The 22,260-nt window shown below is 38.3% G+C and overlaps 1 protein-coding gene across 1 annotated transcript in view; it reads right to left on the bottom strand.

Moving 5' to 3' along the window:
- Nucleotides 1-1,528: 1,528 nt before the first annotated feature.
- SPTA1 (spectrin alpha, erythrocytic 1) overlaps nt 1,529-22,260 on the bottom strand; it is a 67,996-nt gene continuing 47,264 nt past the window's right edge. The window contains exons 37-53 of the mRNA XM_022559536.3: nt 21,130-21,338; nt 19,828-19,948; nt 19,105-19,226; nt 18,477-18,609; nt 17,867-17,965; nt 16,930-17,092; nt 16,249-16,325; nt 13,458-13,667; nt 10,563-10,859; nt 9,624-9,736; nt 8,452-8,469; nt 7,931-7,982; nt 5,346-5,533; nt 4,404-4,457; nt 3,871-4,017; nt 2,944-3,088; nt 1,529-2,402 (exon numbers count right to left, since the gene is read on the bottom strand). Of these exons, the coding sequence (XP_022415244.3) occupies nt 2,277-2,402; nt 2,944-3,088; nt 3,871-4,017; nt 4,404-4,457; nt 5,346-5,533; nt 7,931-7,982; nt 8,452-8,469; nt 9,624-9,736; nt 10,563-10,859; nt 13,458-13,667; nt 16,249-16,325; nt 16,930-17,092; nt 17,867-17,965; nt 18,477-18,609; nt 19,105-19,226; nt 19,828-19,948; nt 21,130-21,338 (2,274 nt within the window). The 3' untranslated portion in view covers nt 1,529-2,276. The remainder of the gene's footprint in view (nt 2,403-2,943; nt 3,089-3,870; nt 4,018-4,403; nt 4,458-5,345; nt 5,534-7,930; nt 7,983-8,451; nt 8,470-9,623; nt 9,737-10,562; nt 10,860-13,457; nt 13,668-16,248; nt 16,326-16,929; nt 17,093-17,866; nt 17,966-18,476; nt 18,610-19,104; nt 19,227-19,827; nt 19,949-21,129; nt 21,339-22,260) is intronic.

The raw sequence follows: 22,260 nt of genomic DNA, 5'->3' as shown, positions 1-22,260 counted from the left end.
GTCAGAATCTGATTTCAGAAGATGCTGTATGTAATTCTAACAGTACCATCTTCTTGAGGAATTTTTGTTGATTCTTTAGATAAATACTATCTTCTTTAGCCTCTATATTATTAATCTCTTTTTATGAGATGGTACTACTGGTCCTTTGCCTTAAAGACTCACCACATGCCTAATAATCTGATTTAGGATTTACAGATACTTGGCAGGGTTCAGGAGAAGAATAAAACCATAGTCACCTCTGCCTTTGGTTATTACAAACATACATTTTTTAGATTTTCCATATTCAGGCAGTGTGATATTAAATGATACTGATTTTTGATGGCCTACTGAGCTATGAATATTTTCAACTGTAATCATATTTGGTAACTCATAATTTGGTAACACAATTTAGACATTTTTGAACATTTTTTGAGATACTTTTTTTATTGTCATACTTCATAGTACCCAATCGTTTAAGCAAAAATCACTAGAAACACTTATACATTATTAGCAGCAAAGACAGCTTTATAGTTTTAACCAAAATTTCTTTAAATGGCTCCTGTGACAGGATTTGTCCCTTAGCAAGGACTAATTTCTATACAAAGAATGGGATTGAGACTTGAAATGGTAACCAAGTGGCAATATACATGGGTTGGGAGGTGGAGACTGTTCCTGCAGGATACAAAAACAGCTAAGCAGTTTCATACTGAGCAAAGAAATGAACTAAGTCTTCTCACAGGCAAATGACAGCATAAATTTTTACAAGTCAGAACAGAATGTCAGCTTTCAAACCTGTTCAGATCAAACCTGGTCTGGAAATTATTTGGAAATAGCACCACCTCTTGTTTTTTTTTCTTTTCTTTTCTTTTTCCTTTTTGAGCTTATTATTATTATTAGAGTATAATTGCTTTCCAATGTTGTGTTAGTTTCTGCTGTACAATAAAGTGAATCAGCTATATGTATACCTATATCCCCTCCTTCTTGGACTTCCTTCCCCCACATCCCACTCGTCTAGCTCACCACAGAGCACTGAGCCGAGCTCCCTGTGCTATACAGCAGGTTCCCACTAGCTATCTATTTTACACATGGTAGTGTATTTATGTCAAACCTAATCTCCCAATTCATCCCACCTTCCCCTTCCCCCTCTGTATCCACATGTCCGTTCTCTACGTCTGTGTCTCTATTCCTGCCCTGCAAATAGGTTCATCTGTACCATTTTTCTAGATTCCACATATATGCGTTAATATACGACCTTTTTCTCTTTCTAACTTACTTCACTCCGTGAAAGCAACCTAAATATCCATCAAAAGATGGATGGATAAAGAAGATGTGGTACATATATATATATAAAGGAGTATTACACAGCCATAAATAGGAACAAAATTGGGTCATTTGTTTTTTTCCTTAATTCTATAAAAATTCTACTGACTCTTAACAATAATAGGAGATAGAAGTAAATCAAAACAAAGACTCTTTTTACCACATTAAAATTTTGGAGAAAATTCAGGGACATACAGGACATAAAGAAGACCTGCCATGCCCATATTTTGCTGTTCTGAGAGTAATAACATTCACTCTAATGGGGAAGTATGAAAAATGGACAGATTGAGAAGAAAATGTGTGCTGTGCTGGTCTTCTCTGTGTGATTCCATTTTATAGACTAAAATATTGGGATTTCCCAGAATATCAAATATCTCCATTTTCAAATGTAAGAATTTAAACACACTTCAAGCTCAAGAAACACTGTTTGTAATTTATTTTGGATCTTATATATCTACTGCACCCAAGCACTTATTTACAGTGTAATTATCTGTCTATATTTAGATGACAGCACAATTCTCAGAAATATAGAAACCCAATTGAGTCAGGAACGTTTTACTTCATATTGTTCTATCAAAAAGAACTTTGAAAAATGTTTTTTTTTGAAAGGAAATACTTTATTCTATAATCAGAAAAAACACAAAATAATAAAGATAGGTAGAACTCAACAAACGAAAAATAGAGACCTTGTTTAATACCCCTCAGCAGTGACTAGTTGCATATAAAATAAACCCATGGCCTCCTCTCCTCCAATTTTGTTAATGCCTTTATCTCCCAAGCCCGAGAATTTTTTCAGGTCCTGCAATAAATGTAAAACACACACACACACACACACACACACACACCACACACACACACACACACACACACACACACACACACACGACTATCTTTCCACCCTCTGTACTCGCCTGTCTCCTTCATCCCACAATACTTCCCACAACATCAAGATTCTCTGACCCAGGAATAGCTGCTTATCACTTGCCAAAGTAGGAACTGATGAAGCCAACATAATCATAGCCAGCAGGCTGGCTTCGGCCCCGTGGGTCCATGTATTGCTGCATATGTGAGGCACAGAATGACACTTGTTCTGGGGTTAGGGCCTGAAACATAAAAAAAAAAAAAAAGAAATACAGTAATCAGGATTAAAAATAGCTGGCTCTTTGGGGCTTCTAATATGCCCTAAACTCAGGAAGTGGAGAGACTTTGGAAGAAGAAGCCAGTCCTGGTCCTATCACGTGCTTTTCTTATAGAAAGAAATCTATAATTTCTAATGAATAAGACCAACTCATCTCTTCAACTTAGTTCTTATCCAAAGAGTCCCATCTCACTCTGACTGCACTATTTACACCATTCTCTAAATTTGGCTTATTAAATAAACAGGATAAATAAATAGCCTTAAAAACCAAGTAGCATGTTTGGGATTGACACTGATAGTCGTTAGAGGTTGACTGTAGGTTTTTGAGTTGTGTCAAGGCAACATGAGTGATCAAAGCAAATGATATCCAGTGCATAACACTATCTGAGAGAACGTGGGGAAGGGGAATGTGGTTGCCTATGGTAAGTAGGCAGCCAGGCCTGAGATGAGCAAAATGTTGATTATGATGAGAGTGTAATGAGAGTGGATGCAAACTGGAATCTGACCTGCTTCATGTCCTCTTTGGTAATATAGGCCTTGCCCTCTGCCAGGGCTTGGAAAGCATCCTCTAGTTCATCGCTGGACTTGATGTTCTCTGACTCCTTGACGATCAGGAAGTCGGTATAGTCGGTTTGTGAGATATAGCCCTTTCTGTTGGGAGAAATAGATCAGGAATTGTCCCCTCTCAAGACAAAGAGGAAGGCAGATCCCTTTCTCATCCTACTCAGTGTCTCAGAGACAGAGAGAAGCTGGATTCTCCAAGTGTCTGTCCCATCTCAGCTCTGTGAGACTATGGGGCTATGATCTCTATTTGACCCACATCCTCATGCCCTTACAGCCAAATAAACAGTTTCCTAAGTTCTAGCCTCTGTTTCCACATGGGTCAGTCAGCCTTACTCTCTAAGTAGAATTTGGGGATTTTCCACTAGCACCAGTCTCTAAGTATCTCAAGCTCTTCAAGTTGAGTTGAAGACCTCTATTTCTGATCTTTTTTGGTCCTTGGTATAAGAAAGAATTGGTCTCTAATAGTAACGTAATCCCTCTATGACTCTGTCCCACCCTCACAATCACACAACAACCCCATCCGCAGGAGCTGGCCTTTGAATAATCCATGTCTCGTTAAGATCTTACACAAGGGAAGGAATTATTCTCTCAAGTTCCTTTCTCAGAACAAGCTGAAATTCCTAGATCAAACATAAACCAGGAATCGAACAAATTGCAGAGCTGGTGCCTGAGTTGGAGTTAGTGCCATGAACTTCTGAGATAATCCTAAAAGGCCACCAAAAGCTGCTCAATTCATTTATGGTAGTCTGTATATTCCCACTCTCAAGATGAATTAATTTCATATTTTATGGATCATTTTACTTTCTGTGCTTGACCCCCCCACCAAGCCTCATTCCCTGCTACGGTCTGGCCCTTGGTTTTCCTCCTACCTCCCTGGATCAACAGCATCCAGGAATTTCTCAAACTTGGGCTCAGGTTCACCTTCCTCCACCATGGGCAAGTAGTAATTGAGCCCTCTCAGGCAGGACCGGAAATCTTTGTGACTTAAGCGACCTGTCAAATTCTCATCAAAATGCCTAAAGAATAAAAACATTTTATCAAGTTCAATAGGAATCAGATTAAAAAAGAAAAGAATAGTTATTTTTGTACTAGTTGGGGCTTTAGTAACATTCCATAAGTTTATCAGTTGAGTGGAGAGCTTGCCTGTGTTTCCACACTTTTTTTTTAAAACATAATCGATGGAGGGAAATGAATAAAATGTTGAACATAAAATAAATGTATTTCCTAAAATCAAGGAAGCCCATAGACATACTAAAAGCCAAGACTTGAAGCTAAATAACATATCTATATCTTCATTTAAGATCCTACTAAATCACACTGAGGGAAAAAATAATAGTTACTTGGAAATTCATTCTGATTGTCTGGAAAACAAAGAACCAATCAACTATGAAGTTATACTCACCTGAAGGCTGTTTCAAACTCCTGTAGTGTCTCCTCACTCAGACCAGTGATGTCTCTGAAAGGAAAAACAAAAATTAACCTATGAAATAAACAGAGAAATATAAAAAGACATGCCATAAGAATAAGAGAGGAATTTTAGCGACTATTATGCTAGTCAAGTGATCTAGTTCAGGGGTTGGCAAACTATGGTCCATGGGCCAAATCCAGTCGGTCACTCACTTTTGTATAGTCAATGAACTGAGAATGGTTTTTACATGATTAAAAATAATCAAAAGAAGAAGTCTGTTTCCTTAAACATTAAAAATTGTGAGAAATTCAAATTTCAGTGTCCATAAATAAAATTTTACTGGAACATGTCCATGCTCATTCATTTATGAATTATCAATAGATGTTTTCTCTTCACAGCAGCAGGGCTGAGTAGTTAAACCAGAGGCTATATGTCTCACAAATTGTATGATACTTATTATCAAGATCTTTACAGAAAAAGTTTGCCAATCTCTGATCCAGATAACTAATGCTGCCAAAAAAGCTATGGAGGACTAAGGCTGCTCTGATATAATTAATTAATTTAGAAAAAAAATTTTCTCTTCTGCTCTATACTTTGAATATTTATTTCATTCTAGACATTTCGGTGGGAATTTTACAAAAGGGAATGCTTTCTGAAGAGGTCATAGATGGTGAATAGACTCGGAGAAATGGATGGTGAGTAGACACAGGGGTTTGGGAGCACTGTGTCCCAGTTTATAATAGCCTCCTATAAAAAGAGAAATAGTCATTCTGTGGGTCAGTAAAGAGAGAGAATATCGGTTCTGGGGATAGTGAGTGTGTTATCGCTGAAGCAACTCCTGTATACAGTACCCCAAACATTAGTTCTTGGAGCTAAGTTTCTAATACCTAACACCACCCACACCCTTGCCCAGCCCTGGCCATGGGTTCTCAATACCTGGCTTGGATCTGTTGTTCCAGACTGTGTTGCCTTCTCATCCCAAGCTGGTAGAGCTGGTCCCACTGCTGAGCCAGCCCAATGGTGCTGTATTTAATGTCCAGGACCAGAGCCTCTTCTAAGTTTTCCCCCAGGTCCTCAATCTTGGTCAGCTTACGCTTCATTGCCTGGATCTCCTTCTGCTTCCTCTGGAAAAAGACAAAGAAGAGAGGCAGTCACCCAGGGTACCAGATCCAAACCTAGGGATGATACAGAAGGTAAGAAGCTGATAAGTTTAGACTTCCCTTCATTGCTCCTTTTCAATTATCTTCAGGAAATTTCCTGTCCTCTGTAAAAAATGAACTACTCAGGAAAACCACCTCACTTATATTTGTATTCCTCATTTATAAAGTGGTGGAAAGGTTAAATGATATGACTTCTATCATTCTGGTAATCTGTAATATATAAATCTAAGTGTCAGCAGTTATATACTGCAGATAAAGAAGGGTAGGATTTCCAGGATCCATGCTCCCAGTGATTTGCATCATGAATTATTTGCACTATTGATTGTGGTTGAGCTCTGAGGTCCACTTAAACTTCCCAGTGTCCACACTTCAGTCTCCTTCATTGGCTTGGACAGACTTCCACAAGACTCTTCTGTCATTCAGGCATATTATATGCCAAACATCTACATTTAGGTCATGTTTTCTGAACAGGGGAATGTCTTTTCCTAAAGAGGGGAGGAGTGAATTGGTTGTGATGAGGGGGGTAGTTGTGAAAACATATTAGATATTACAATGGTTTGTGGCCCTCCAAAAATCAATCCTGTCTGACAACATCTTTTTAGCATTAAGTTCTCTCATTAGGGATAAATTAGATTTAATTAGTTAAATTTTTATTCTGGTGGTGGGGGGAAAGAAAATAAGGTTAAGGTTAAAAACACTGTTCTAGCCAACTGTTTTTTTTTTTTCCATTTTATTTTATTTTTTTAAACATCTTTATTAGAGTATAATTGCCTTACAATGGTGTGTCAGTTTCTGCATTATAACAAAGTGAATCAGTTATACATTTACATATGTTCCCATATCTCTTCCCTCTTGCGTCTCCCTCCCTCCCACCCTCCCTATCCCACCCCTCCTGGCGGTCACAAAGCACTGAGCCAATATCCCTGTGCCATGCGGCTGCTTCCCACTAGCTACCTATTTTGCATTTGGTAGTGTATATATGTCCATGCCACTCTCTCACTTTGTACCAGCTTACCCTTCGCCCTCCCCATATCCTCAAGTCCATTCTCTAGTAGGTCTGCAACTTTATTCCCGTCTTGCCCCTAGGTTCTTCTGACCATTTTCTTTCTTTCTTTCTTTTTTAGATTCCATATATATGTGTTAGCATATGGTATTTGTTTTCCTCTTTCTGACTTACTTCACTCTGTATGACAGACTCTAGGTCCATCCACCTCACTACATAAACTCAGTTTCGTTCCTCTTTATGGCTGAGTAATATTCCATTGTATATATGTGCCACATCTTCTATATCCATTCATCTGTTGATGGACACTTAGGTTGCCTCTATGTCCTGGCTATTGTAAATAAAGCTGCAATGAACATTTTGGTACATGACTCTTTGAATTATGGTTTTCTCAGGGTATATGCCCAGTAGTGGGATTGCTGGGTCATATGGCAGTTCTATTTTTAGTTTTTTAAAGAACCTCCATACTGTTTTCCATAGTGGCTGTATCAATTTACATTCCCAACAACAGTGCAAGAGGGTCCCCTTTTCTCCACACCCTCTCCAGCATTTCTTGTTTGTAGATTTTTTGATGATGGCCATTCTGACTGGTGTGAGATGATATCTCATTGTAGTTTTGATTTGCATTTCTCTAATGATTAATGATGTTGAGCATTCTTTCATGTGTTTGTTGTCAATCTGTATATCTTCTTTGGAGAAATGTCTATTTAGGTCTTCTGCCCATTTTTGGATTGGGTTGTTTGTTTTTTTGATATTGAGCTGCATGAGTTGCTTGTATGATTTGGATATTAATCCTTTGTCAGTTGCTTCATTTGCAAATATTTCCCTCCATTCTGAGAGTTGTCTTTTCGTCTTGTTTATGGTTTCCTTTGTTGTGCAAAAGCTTTTAAGTTTCATTAGGTCCCATTTGTTTATTTTTGTTTTTATTTCCATTTCTCTAGGAGGTGTAGCCCACTGCTTCACTCAATTATTAAGAGATAATCTAGATTCAATTTTATTTTCTTACCACATCAAATAATAACAGAAATTTGTCAATGTTACAAGTTGTAGGCCAGGAGCTTTTGCATTTGTTCCCTTACTTAATCATTAGAGTAAGTCTATAATGTAGCTATTATTGACTCCATTGTATAGATACAGAAATTGAAGTTGAGATTTAAGCAAACTGACATCCATGTCTATGAAGTGGTGGCCAAAGGTTAGAATGCAAATTGTTGGCAGGGTTGACACCAGAGACTTAGGTTTTTCACTTTTGGGCCAGGGGACTTACCTAAAAGAATCACCAGTTTCCTTTGAGTAGTTTTTCTTGCACTCTTTGTAATTCCAGCAATATTTAGAGCTAATGAATGAACATTACTTACTTTATTTGCTTCCAGCTGGGATTCTAGAGTTCCTGTTTCTTTCAGCAAAGATCTAGTTAAGAACCAGAGGAATACATTACTTATAATATCAGAGGTCAGTATTTTACACAAACAGACCAACTCAAAACCCCTACACTTCTATAGTTCTTCCAAGTTATATAGCTTTTCTGAAATGAATTTTCACAATGCCAAATTTTCACAAGACCAAACTCTCTCTGTTTATTGGCAACAAATGAAAAGGAAAGTAAGGCTCTCCCAGTTCTTCTCTGCCTACGAGAAAGCTTCCATACTTCCCACCTAGTTATTATTCTCAAATATACCCTTAACCTAATGTAGGCAAGACTTCACCTAGTGGGGTGTAGGGCCAGAATGATATACACTTTGCTTCTCTTTCTTACCCCACATTTTACTTAGGGACCATCAGATTGCAATGGGATGAAGATGCTTTAGTACTAAGGCCTCCTTAACTAATTCTTTCAGAATGATACAACAAAACAAACATGATAACATAAAATACTGACCCATCCAGAAAGTAATCCCTGGATATGGAGGTCCAGATCAGGAATCAGAAGAGAGAAAAGTGAAATCACATGTTAACATGGTTTACTTAAATGATCTTCTTTCTTCAGATTTATGATACATTCTAAATTCTTTGTACCTAGAAAGTATGAACCTGTTCCAGCCACTGTCCCCAAAATTCCCCCACACTGAGAAGCTCAGAGCCTTCTGTGCATCTCTTTACTTTAGGATGAAGGGCTCAGGTGTCAGGTGATATGCTCAGTGTTGGGCACCTGCTGCCAGGGGAGGAGGGACCAAAACCAGAGGCAGAGGAGGGTGAGCTGTATATCCTCTGCCTTCCGTCAGATGTTTTATTTAGCCATGATACAGAATTTCTTTTTGTTCATTTTCTGATTTATCCTTGTCAATGGGTTTATAGGAACAGTAGCATGGATTGCCTAAAACAGCACTTTAACTCCACAATGCTGACCCACCTGCTGAATATAGTCTACCACCTTTGACCATTTACTCATTTATTATACCCTCTAAGTCTCCTCTTTTCCAGGCCATTTGCCCCAGAAGATGTGACAAATGTTATTTTCATGTATAGAACACTTTGCATTTAATAAAAGCAATTAGCATATATTATCTCACTTGATTCTCTTCACTGTTTTAGTAGTCAAGCAACATAATAATTTCCTATGAAGTATTCACAGTGTACTCTGCTCTGGTTGTGCCAATAAATACATATGTGACCTTGATCAAGTCAATTTATCTACTGAACTTCTTTCCACATTTGGAAGCAGTGGTAATAGGATCAGCTCTGTACACTTTTCAAGGTTGCTCTGAAAGTTGAGATAATGGATCATAGAAATACTTTGTAAAGTACAAAGGGGAAGGCAAACATAAGGGACTGTTACTATTTTTGGACTGTAATTATAGGCAAGAGGGAAAAAAAGTATCAAGGAGAGAATACAGAATGGGCAACGAGATGAAATTCTCAGTTCTCAATTTTGCAATGATTGATTTAGAGTACAGTCGATTCCAAATACAAAGCACAGACAGGATATGGTGATTTTAGGACAGCATAAATACTGTAAGAGTTCCCCTTCCTTCCCTCAGTTATGTATTTCATCCCTATAGTAAATGGAAAGTATAGTATAGAGATCATGAGTTTGGGGGTATCACAGCACACCTGGTCTGCACGATCCAATCAAGGAAGGCACTGGCATTCTGTTCAAATTCTTGGCACATCTCAAAGTTCTTGACCTGTCTTGACTCTTCCTTTTCCAGCTCCTGCTCCCTTTCCTAAAACCCCAAATCACAGATAGTAATGTGCACATTGCAGGCCTTTCTTTGAATAAAATAACTGTTTCTGAGTCTCACCTGCACATCTTCCCTCTTCCAAATCTCACCTATCTTCCAATACTATTGCCTGTGTGCTCACTTTTCTTCCAGCCCATCTCTTCTCATCTCAGAAATGTGAAAGAAGCTTATGCAACTTCCCATAAGTACTTACAGGTGTTACCAAGCCCAGTAACAAATAAACTAGTAACAAAGGCAAACCTTTCTTCAACTCAATTTTTTTCCAGTTGAAATTTCATTTAAATGAACATAAATGTAGCTTTAAAGGAAAGATAATGAGTTGCCAAATGAAATTGGTGATTTTATAGTGAAATTTTTCTTTGTAAACTTTTAAAATACTTTCCATAGCTTCAGTAATGAGCATTACTATATACAGACAAAAATTAAACACAAACACATTAAAAAGGCACTTTTGGAGATGTGTATAAAATAGAGAATGCCTTGGAGTGTATACACTGTAAAGATATATACAAGCCTCATGAACTTCTCATAACCTATTTTTAGAGCCATCTCCTGGAGCTTGTGCTTGCTTCCTTGAATCACCACTCAACACCCAGATGCTTGAGACTCTAACCTATAGGGCATAGGGCTATGCCTGTTGTGAACATATTTCCAAATTTTTTCTTAGATTGTCTCAGTACATGACTGCTGTCCCAATATAATTATTAATAGTGCTCCTTTCTTTCTCAAAAGTCCCCAAACTTGGATAATATATCAAGTGATCATGCTCACTATAGCCAAAGGAACTCTCTGCTTTGCCCCAAGCTACCTTGACGATGTCAGATAGGTGATTCCAGATCCTTTCTAGCACCTCCACTGTTAACCACGTATAGGGACTAGAGGACACATTTAAGGCCTTAATCTGCTGGTCTAGCTCTAGCAAATAGTTGAAGTCTCCTTGGGCCCTTGCCAAGGAGGCCAAGAAGTCCTCATGGTCCTTCTTCAGCCGCTGAATTGCATCCAGTGAGACACAGCGCACAGGCTCTGACAGGTCCTCCTCAGCATTCTCACACCAGTTGTTGAAAGCTGAAGCCTTGTGTGCAAATTCCATGAACAGATCCTCGGCCTAGAGAGGAAAAAAAAAGACACCTCCATCTTTTCTGATAAAGCTCATCAGCAGAAAAGAAGACTGAGGATAAGAAAAATGACTATTGGGGCTTCCCTGGTGGGGCAGTGGTTGAGAGTCCGCCTGCCGATGCAGGGGACACGGGTTCGTGCCCCGGTCCGGGAGGATCCCACATGCCGCGGAGCGGCTGGGCCCGTGAGCCATGGCCGCTGAGCCTGCGCGTCCGGAGCCTGTGCTCCTCAGTGGTAGAGGCCACAACAGTGAGAGGCCCGCGTACCGCAAAAAAAAAAAAAAAAAAATGACTATCTTCAAATATTTTCAGGGCCAACACTCTAAGAGGGCAGAACTAAAACCAATGGAGACCATGTGATCAGATGGATGGACATGTAAATTCAAGGTACAAGCCCTGGTCCTAGCATTTTCTGTTTTTCTTCCAACACTTACAAATGAAGTTGGATGACTTCTAGGATTATATTAGCTATAAGATTCCAAAAGTGGCAAGGGTAGATTGCAATGATAAGATTTCATGATTTCTTGTTCTGATGTCTGTGTTCCAAGTCTACTTGGCACATAGTAAACATGCACAAATAAGTGTTAAATGAATGAATGGATAATTGATTGAATAAAAAATATCAATTTGTGGCATAGGCATTTCTTCTTTCTCTCCTCTGATCTTCTGCAGACCACACTTCTTTGATGTCTGTTTGCGTATACTGAGTACTCATCCTACCTTCCTTCTGAACCTTGTTCAAGGCTCATCTCATGCCTGAATCCCCTGCTTAAACCCATTTCCTACCCTCTAACCTGTATCCTTATCCATGCAATACTCTTTGGAGTTATTCATATGCTCTGAATGACTTTGAATTTCTAAATGAGAGAAATAGCATGGATTTTCCCAAACAGTAGGTAATAGAAAAGTTTTAGATTTAAAATATATCACATAGGGACTTCCCTGTTGGCTTGGTGGTTAAGAATCTCCCTGTCAATGCAGGGGACACAGGTTTGAGCCCCGGTCCGGGAAGATCCCACATGCTGCAGAGCAACTTAGCCTGTGCACCACAAATACTGAGCCTGCGAGCCATAACTACTGAAGCCCATGAACCTAGAGCCCGTGCTCCACAGCAAGAGAAGCCACTGCAATGAGAAACCCGTGCACCACAACAAAGAGTAGCCCCCACTCGCCGTAGCTAGAGAAAGCCCGTGCGCAGCAAGGAAGACCCAACGCAGCCAAAAATAAATAAATAAATAAATTTGTAACAAAAATTGAAATAAAATACATCATATATTTTGGGTCAGCAGATTGTACTTTCAAAGAGAGTTATGTTATACAGATATGAAAATCAGTTTTCATCTCCAAATATAGGGGTTAAAGAGAAGAAAATTGACCCAAATGGAAGGAGACTGCAAAGGTATTACACCATTACACCTTCTCTGTATTCATTTCAGCAATCTATACACTAAAATAGACCAAACACAGAGAAAACTAATATTGCCTCTACCCAAGAAGGACATGTAAACCTATAAATAATGTCATATTATTTTCATAATATTATGTATCAACTGAATATTTTACAAAGATTTTAAAATCATAAAATAAAATAAAACTCTTTGCAGTTTGAAAATTGAGTAAAATAGAATGTGAAGTATCTTCTTATGTAGAATGTGTGTATGTACATATATGTGTGTGTGTGTGTATATATATATATATATAGATATGGATATGCAGTTTTCCATTAATTGCTTTAACTTTTCACTTAAGATTAATTTCTGTAGGTTCCATGTCCTTCAATAGAGTAGAAATTAATTAAGGGCCTGATTTTGTATTAGTGTGTTTCCTGATTCCTGTAACTCCCTACCTTAACTTGTTGCCAGGTGCAATACTTCCCTTACCTTGTTGCCAGGTACAATACTTCTTATGGTCTAGAAATACTCAGTAATTTCACTGACCATCTTGACTTCCTTTTACTATTAATATTTTTATCATCAACATCCAATACCTTAGCAGCCACCACTAGAAAGAACATTTTAAAACTTATATCCATATAGAACATGGTGGTTTATATTGCATTTTCAGATCTATTATCTCTTTTAATAGTAATAACATAGAAACAGATATGATGGTGATATTACCTTATTTTATAAATAGAGAAATCAAGGTTCAGAAATGTTAAGTGACACATGCAAGGTCCCCTAGCTAGAAAAGATGAGAACACAAGTTATACTTGTCTAATATTCCTTTTATTTGAGTTAGCAAAAAAGACAAGGACAACCTTGACTCCTACATGTCAGTATTAGTTCTTCCATACAGTAAGATCTTCTATCCCTTGTCTCACCTACCTGTTTCCATTATATGTACCTGGCTTCCATCATAAGTCAGATGGATAACTGATAAATCAGTCAAAAAAATACTCCCTATCAATCTAAAAAAATGAATTACTTCTTGCTCATAAGAATGTCTTCCTGATTCTTTGCAATGTACTCACTTAAATATCTATAGTATTCAAACACGGTTTCCAGTATCTATTTCTGGATTTCATGGCTAAGGTACAGATAATCGAGGCCTGATGGTGGTTCATCATTTTTTTTTTTTTTTTTTACCTTCTGTAGGGGCAGCTGTTTTTCCAGCAATTCCTGTCTGTGGGCTTCAGAAGCTTCCAGCAGCTGTTCCCAGAGCCTCAGCAGGGCAGCATGGCGCTCTTTAATGGCTTCAGTCTGGCTGTGCTCAGCAGCCACCAGGTGGTCCTTCAGGTCAGTTATCTCAGACAGTCTCTCTTGCTGGAAGCTCTGCAGACTGGCATGCAGTGTGTCCTGAGGAAGACCCATAGAGAAGCTGTGAACAGAAAAATGATGCAGATTCCAAGGGGTCATTCATACCTGGGTTCCACCGATTGGACCTATACAAGAGTTTAGAGTGATGCCCATGGAAAATGAAATAGGACTTAGAGATTTTGTAAACATTTGGGATTGGAATTATAGTTAAATTCCAGTGTTTTAAAATTGGATTTTAGATTAGGTACAAAATTAATATTAAGAGAGTATTGGAGCATGATGTGATATTCCAAATTTTTCCAAATCAAAACTAAATTCTTCTTAAGGCTCATATTCTAAGACTCTTTTATATCACTTATTAGATTTTGTATTCTAATTAGCACTAGAAATTGTGGGAGTATGCAAACTAACAAAAGACCTTATACAGGTGCCAGTTATACAAATGATGGTGTGTGTGTGCATGTGTGTATGCAAATGATATCAGAATCACAAAATTCAGGATGTTCCACTTCCAGCTTTAACAGGGTGGTATTTGACCAATTCTCCCTTTGAGAACAACTTTTAATGCTGGATAAAAGTACAAAAAATCAGCTGTTTGAAAGGGATCAGAATGTAACTCAGGCAGCTATAACTTGAGGGATCAAAATTCCAGGGAGAAGGAAATAGTAGCAAACTAAGAGTAATACTCTCTGTCACTTTCCCCTTTGAAGTATAAGCTGTACAGGGTGAGGTAGTGGAGGAAGCAGATGCTCAGATCTTTTGATCATCTCATGGAACTAAAGGGACAAAAATTGGAGTTCTGGGAAACTGGGGCATCCACGGTTTGAGGAAATCATGAAAAGGGAGTTGCAGAAAAGGAGGCTCAATAATCTCCCTGTATGTCCCCATCAGGGTATTTATAGGTTCCTAAACACAAGTCCTAGAAGTCAAGCAGAAAACAGTAGCTAAGAATGTAAAATCTAAAGAATCTAAAGTCTAAAGAATCTAAAATCTAAGAATTTTCTGCAGTCACACAGTGCTGTGATCAGGACACATCAAGTAGGAGCAGTGAAAGAGGTTTAGTTGAAACCTCTAAAGTCCCTAGGTTTAAGAGCAAACTGAAAAAGGCTAGTCCTCAGGAAAACTGAAATCACATCTTGAATCATTACTGGAAAAAGTGGGGTTAGATAGGGGATAGGGTAGGGGAGGTGTTAAATTATAGCTTTAAATAAAACTCATGAATTAATTACTTTAAATGTAAATGGATTCACTACTCCATTAAAATCATCAATAGATAATAAATCAATTCTCATCTATATTATATTTATAAAAGACACATCTAAGACTTACAGACACTCTGCACTTCTATGTTCATTGCAACATTATTCACAGTAACCAAGATACAGAAGCAAACTAAGTGCCTGTCAACAGAACAATAGATAAAGAAGATATGTGATATACACATTAGGAATATTATTCAGTCAGGAGGAAGAAGGAAATCTTGCTGTTTGCAACAACTTGGATGAAACTTGAGGGCATTATGCTAAGTGAAATGTGTCAGAGAGAAAGACAAATACTGCATAATGTTACTTACATGTGGAATCTAAAAAAGCCAAACTTAGAGAAACAGCCAAACTTAGAGTACATTGGTGGTTGCCAGGGGCTGGGAGGTGAAGGAAATGGGGAGAAATTGGTCAAAGGGAACACACTTCCATTTATAAGATTAACAAGTGCTGGAGAGCTAATGTACAGCATGGTGATTATAGCTAATATTTCTGTATTATGTACTTTAAAGTTGTTAAGAGAGTAGATCTTAAATGTTCTCACCTTAAGAAAGAAATGGTAATTATGTCACAGGATGGAGGTATTAGCTAATGCTACAGTGGTAACCATTTTGCAATTTATAAATGTACCAAGTCAACAACAAAAACAAAAAATATAAATGCATAGAAATATTTTTTAAAGGGTTGGAAATAGATATACATTGCAAAGAGTAAACAAAAGAAAATTGGTATCGTATACTAATATATGAAAAAAAATTTAAGAAGTGTTAAAAACAAACGTGTTATTGGAGAGAAAGAGAAACTTTTCATAATTAAAAGAATCAATTCATCAAGATTATTTCATAATTCTAAATGTCAACACAACTTTTAACCTAGCTTTAAAATATATAAAAATAAAATGTATAAAATAAAATATTTAAATAACATAAGTAACAAAATCTGATAGGTAATATAAATTATTGCAAAATACACATTCTTTTCAATTGTACAAAGACTATTCACCAAAAGAGTGAATACAAATTTTTTTTAATTTTAAAAAATCAAGTAATATCAAAGGAAGTTAAAAAATAATAAAGATATAAAAAGATATTAATGGAATATAGTACAAAGATACAACAGAGAAAAATTATATAGCCAAAAATTGGTTCTCTAATAAAAATGAACACCTACTGGCAAGACTGATGAGGGAGAGAAAACTAGCAAATTATCTCTATCACGAAGGAAAGGGGAACAATATTACAGGTCCTACAGACAATAAAACCACAAATTTAGGAATGAAATAATCCTGTGTGAAGCTTCTGTGTGATATGGGTCTTGGACTTCACGGGCATCTATCAACAAGGCAACCCTGCTCTCACCTGCTTTGCCAGGAGAGTGAGGAAGGCAGCGAGGTCTGCACCGTTGCCGTTGGTCTTCAGGCTTGTTTCTTTCTCAGCTGAAGAGCAAAGATAATTAATAAGAAGGAAAATAGAGTTGGTCTTGTATCAGCCGTGGTAAGGAGAAAAGGAATATTTACTATAGGCCACAAGACAGCCTCCTGACTCTCAAATTAGATGATTCATTAGAATATGGGGGGTGTAGGGTCCAGTGAATTGTTTTTCTAGACTTATGCAGGATAAAGCTGACTGAAACAGAGCTGGAGCCAAGAGGACTTTTGAATGTTTCATAAGGAAAACTGCAGACTAGAGATAAATTATAAGTAAGTCAAACACACAGTTTATTGCCTAGAATGTTTTGCCATGGCCCTATCTTGCTGAATATCACATGTGAAATCACCAGTTTCCAAAAAAAGATGTTCTCTGGAATTATAGTACTTAGTTATCCCCTCAGCATGTGTCTCTGTGTGTTTGTGTGTGTGTGGGCATGTGTGTGCTTGCCCATGTGTGAATGTAATTGTAATCGTGTCCAGACGGGATAGGAGTGAGTAATGAAGGGAGCATCTTTATTCCCATGGTAAGCAACAGAGCCCCAGGATCCATTCTATAAATGGAATTATCGGCGTTTCTCAAACCTAAGACCCTGGCCCTCACACATCATACCTATCCAGGCCTCAACCACATCAGCCTTCCAGTTGAACTGCTGAAAGTCATAATCATCTTCCAGTTGTAGCTTCCAAGCAGCCATTGCCTTGGCCAGAGAAGGGGTCTTTTCTTTTAGAGCCTCTATCTTGGTAGAAATCTTCTCTTTATGCTGACTTTCCTCCTGTAACACCAAGGCCGAAAGGAGGAGAGACAGATATACTGATGAGTGTCCAGGGCCAGAAATGTGAATTCTTTAGTACTATTAAAAAGCTTTCATCTCTCCCATTCCAAATATATAGCTACTCTCTTCTAGGTCTAGTGAAATTATTCTATTATTCACCTATAATAGAATAATATCTATGCCACCCTGATGATTATTTCTACCCCAGCATTTGGACAATCTTCTCATGTTTGTCCATATAAGTGTGATCTTTTTAGTTGGCATAAGCATCTCGAACGTACAGAGTCATCTCTGTTTAGGATTCTTTTGTATTCTTTAGGATTCAGCATTTAGATCACTGAGCCTCTGTTAAAACACGCAGTTAAACAAAACAATGGTTCTCAAATTACAAAGAGGTTTCAGTGGGGTCCTCATCTCTAGAGGCATGCAAAGAAATTTCTTCACATTCTTAAAATACTCTATGACCAAAGCAAGTCACGTATAATATATTTTTAAAGGCCGTATTCTGCAGAGGACAAGAGTAAGAGTGTCAACAAATGATTTTTTTAAAAATCTAAAAAGTGTACCTATAAGAACTTGAAAAAAAAAAACTTCCAGAAAACAGAAATTGAATAAAAAATTATTTACTAAAACAATAACAACAATAACAAAAAGCCAGCTTAGAAGAGATTATCAATGGTCTATATATGATTTTAGCACTGCTCATGATTCTACATTTGGGCCAATCCCTTTTTGAAAATCCTTTTTTGACCCGGAACCCCTAGCGCAGCTCACCTTGCTCAGGATGTCTTCTCCTTGAGCACACACATTTTGCACTCGGATCTCATGGACAGCGAAGTCATTCTCCAAAGCTTCGAGTTTCTTTAGCAAGCTCTGTGTAAATGAGTCAGTGAGAATCAAAACTTCCAAGACTAGACAATCTATCCCACTTACATTCTGATTCCTTTTGATGCCATTCACCAGGGATGATTCAACTAAATTGACAGACTAGATGAGTGTCCCCTTACTCCTGCATAGCTCCACTAAATTCCTCTCCCCAAACTCTTCACTTGCCAGAAAGACAACCTTACCAGAAAAAGAGCCAAAGGAATACAAGTGACATTGTTTCTAACTTACCATGTGACCTTAGACTTTTCTGGATTTGGGAATGAGTGTTGATCAAGGTAGTACATAAGGATTTCCCCACACTGAAATTTACGTAATTCTAGGAAACATTCCATCTAGTGGAAAAATATTAAGTATCAAGAACATCGTATACTAAGAACTGACCTGAAAGTTTTCTTCTTCCACCAGAAGAAAGATTCTAATTTTACAGATGAAAATGTTGACTACTTAAGAAAAGATTCAAAGAGAAGAAAATTGATCCATTCAGCCTGTTACTCACCTGAGTAGCAGCCAAAGTGTCTCCAGAATCCCCTTGGGTAACCATAGCTTCCTTTTCACTGATCCAAGCTTCCTCCTCCTCAGCATTCTCCATGAATTCCAAGTATTCTAGGGACTCTCCCAACCGAATCCCTCTGTAAGAGGAAAGTAAACCCCAATAGATAAGAAAAAACTAGTAAGCAGTGGGAATGTAGCAGAGTGGAACTATCTTGTAAGATTTTAATTGGCTATAGGACTATATGGTTATAAGGGAGAAAAATATCCCTTCATTCTTTTATTACTAAGCACTGCATGTAATGTTAAAACTGGAGAGATGTATAAAGTACAACGGGGATGTGGGGGATAACGTGGTATGAAGGATAACACGTGTAGGGCAACAATGATAAAAGACAGCAGCTGCAAGTAAGCACAAGAGTAGAGGTATATTCAGAACACAGAGGCAGTGTCATTTCTGCCTGGGGTACATGGGGAAAGCTTCATGGAAGACTTGGCATTTGAGCAGGCACTTAGAAATTAGACAGAGATTGGTAGCTGGGGAGAAATGCTGAGCAAGCACTTAAATAGCTTCTCTATACCAACCGAATACCTGCAATCCAAGAAGAGATTTGGGCCTCATAGCCCCAACTCACCGAGCCTTGGTCAACTCTTTGAGCTGGTCCCAGTGTTGAACAAACTGATCCAGCCTCTCCTGGATCTCCTCTCGCCCCACGGCAGCCTTGTCTCCCAGCCTCTCCGCCATATCCAGCACATTCTGAAGAACACACCCGCTCCATGTCACATTACCCCGCAACCTCTCCCCATTTATCCACAGTTTCCTGGCAAAAAGTGTCTAGCCCTTCACACCCTCTGGCTCTTTTACAAACTGGAGGTACTCGAGGTGGTCCTGACAATCCTGGGAGAATGAAGAAAGCTGCAGTAAGATCCAGCAAGCTAAACGTCGCCAAGTATTCGAACAAATACCTTGACGTTTGCATGAGGCTACTTTCCAGGATCTGCTTTATGCATTATTCGTGGTCACAGGGTGACCCTGTTGCCAAGCCAAGACTCAGGGCTGCCCTCTTTCCATACGGCTCAGCTCAGGTACAGATTTTCCAGATGTCCCAAACTGTAACCTAATCGTCAGCAATTGTGCCCTGGACTAAAAGTGCTCCTTCCATAGAAGAGCATGAGTTTCCATGCAGATTCTTCTATTCACAGGAGTCAAAGTGTGGAGGAGAACACTTGTGAACTCTACGACTAACTCTCTATGTGACCTTGGCATGCCACCTTCACGTTTTGCAGCCTCAACCCGTTTATCCATAACATGGACTACTATTAGATTATCCCAGTCTTTTCAGGTTTCATATTCCTACCTGGATGATGGGTTCATGTGCCACCAACTCCCCTTCTAGGCGTTTGTGCTTCTTCAGTAAGTTCTGAACCCCCTGCAGATCCCTCCCATAATCCTGGGATCGCACTCGTACCAACTTCTCCCTAAGACCAAGGAAAAAACAAAAGATGTAGACTTTAGACATCTGAGGTCATCCTAAAATGAAGGTTTTCTAAGAGTGTGTGTTTGGCTGGGGGTGGGGTGGGGGTAAATTCTGGAACACGGTGGTGTCATTAATCACAAAGTTAATTAGAGGCAGAGGCTTTCAGCAAAATATCTGACTGATGGCAATACAAGTTAAAATAACATACTGATCTCTACCATATGCATAGCCGTAACAGCCTTCCCATTACTTCCTTTGCCTGTCTATGTGTGTATATTCTCCACTTTGCTCAAGAACTTACAGTAATGTTTCTCTTTCAAAAAATGTGAAAATTAGAGACACACACACCTACATATATACACATACAAACATATGCATATATGACTTTTGTCATTTTTGTCTATTAGTATCAGTAACTAGGTAAAATAGGTATAAAGAGGGACATTATAGGAATCATGGCCATTGGATAGGTTCTGAGCGTAAAATGTTTGTATATCACCATGAAGCATGGTAAAAGACATCGTAGACAAGATTATATCATCTTACTATTTCTAAAAAGGTTCAAAAATATCCTACTAGTTGCCCTATGCACATTTTTTTCCTCTAATTCATTGATTACAAGTAAGAATCAGCAGGTTTGTAGAAGAGGAGCATGATGAGGCAGGGTGGAAGTAGGGCAAATAATTTAATTTCTAAGATTTTCCAATCACATTTTTTATAACAAAAGTAGAATTAGCAATAATACCATAGCAGGTACTATGTAACATTTTATGCCAGTGTCAAGTTCAGTGGCATATTACAATAGATACACAAGATACAGAAAGAATCATGACAAAGATCTCATCAGTCCGGTAAGTTGTAAATGCTCAGCTGTCTCATTCAGAATGAGCATTACACATTCTTTCCAAAAATATATATATACAGTTTCTTAATTTTCCTCCCAGAATGTATATGAACTGCTCCCCACTCCCTCCATGCCTGTCTCCCTCTGCCTGCGTACAGTGAAAAAAAATTGGGAAAAATAAAACCAATGTTCATTTCAGGCTAAGGCAGACATGATTAAGAAATAATGCGAACTGCAAGAAGCAACTATGTATTTCATTTCAGCATCAAATAAGAGCATGTTTGGTGGGTTATCTATTTTCTTGGACTAGCCATGCAATGTGAGCTGGCAGTACATACTCTATCCAGAATTCCTCATTGTCTAGGTCCTGGAAGAACTGGAACAAGGCATAGGCCTCTTTCAGTTTCTCATGGTGTTCAGCTGCCAATTTCTGGACATTCAGGAAGCGCTCGTTGACATTATCCCTTTTCTCCACAATCTGGTCAGTATTGAAAGTCCCGCTGGAGATCAGATCTGCAGCCAAGGTATTCAGGTCCTTGAGTGCATCCTAGAAAGCCCAAGTGTCCTCAGTGAATAGTATAGTATAGGTATTAAGTAGACCCTGGACTTTAACCACCACTAGTTCAAGTTCAAAGACTGGGTCAAATAGATCATTTTTGAAGATAATGAATTTGACCTTACACTCTTTTAACTCAGATTGGATGAGGGCAAGACCAGAGGCAATAACGGATAGCATGGCTACATTATTCGAACTATACATTTGGCCTTCTGATGTTTTCCCCTGTATTTTCTTCCTCCTCCCCATATGGAAAATAAGACCTTGGTGAACAATGCTGTGTCTCCGCAGAACTATCTTTTCACAGTGCAGAATATGACACAGATTGATGGATTGAAATATTCAAGAAGAAGCTACTCTATTGGTAATATTCTTAGGCTGGTCCCACCCAGAGCACAGCCTTCTTCTGTGTCTCTTTGCATTCTAAGTCTGCCGCCTAGTGATGTCACAGGGAATATCATCAAGTCCTGAAACTGAACTTAGAAAGCCTTTGACTTCTTGCCCTTTCTGTGGGTATCTGTGTTACCCAATAAAACCGATAATATAAAATGCTACAGTGTGAAATGAACACCTGTCTGAATGTTTATTACAGCTCTCAGGACACATCTATGCTTGATATTAGGATACAACTGGAATGCTCCATAGAATTTTCAGAGTGTATTTATAGTTCAACTCCACAGCATGTGTCCCCTATTTTTTTTTTTCAGTTGTTCTGTAAAATAAAATTCTATTTTCTCTCAAAGACCAGATCAGATATTCAGCTTTGGAAGAGAGTGAGTTTATATACATAGGTCATTAAAAAGTAAACAAGATCATTTTTAGGATCTACTTCTTGGAGTCTTAGAATCTATTCAATATAATTTAATGAAAATAGGTTAATGGCTCTGAAGCCCATGGACTTGACCTGATTATA

Source organism: Delphinapterus leucas, chromosome 1 (assembly GCF_059928025.1).
Source record: "Delphinapterus leucas isolate spDelLeu-1000000601 "Yukka" chromosome 1, BTC_Dleu_Yukka2, whole genome shotgun sequence".
NCBI lineage: Eukaryota > Metazoa > Chordata > Mammalia > Artiodactyla > Monodontidae > Delphinapterus > Delphinapterus leucas.
This window is presented reverse-complemented; position numbering and strand designations above follow the sequence as displayed.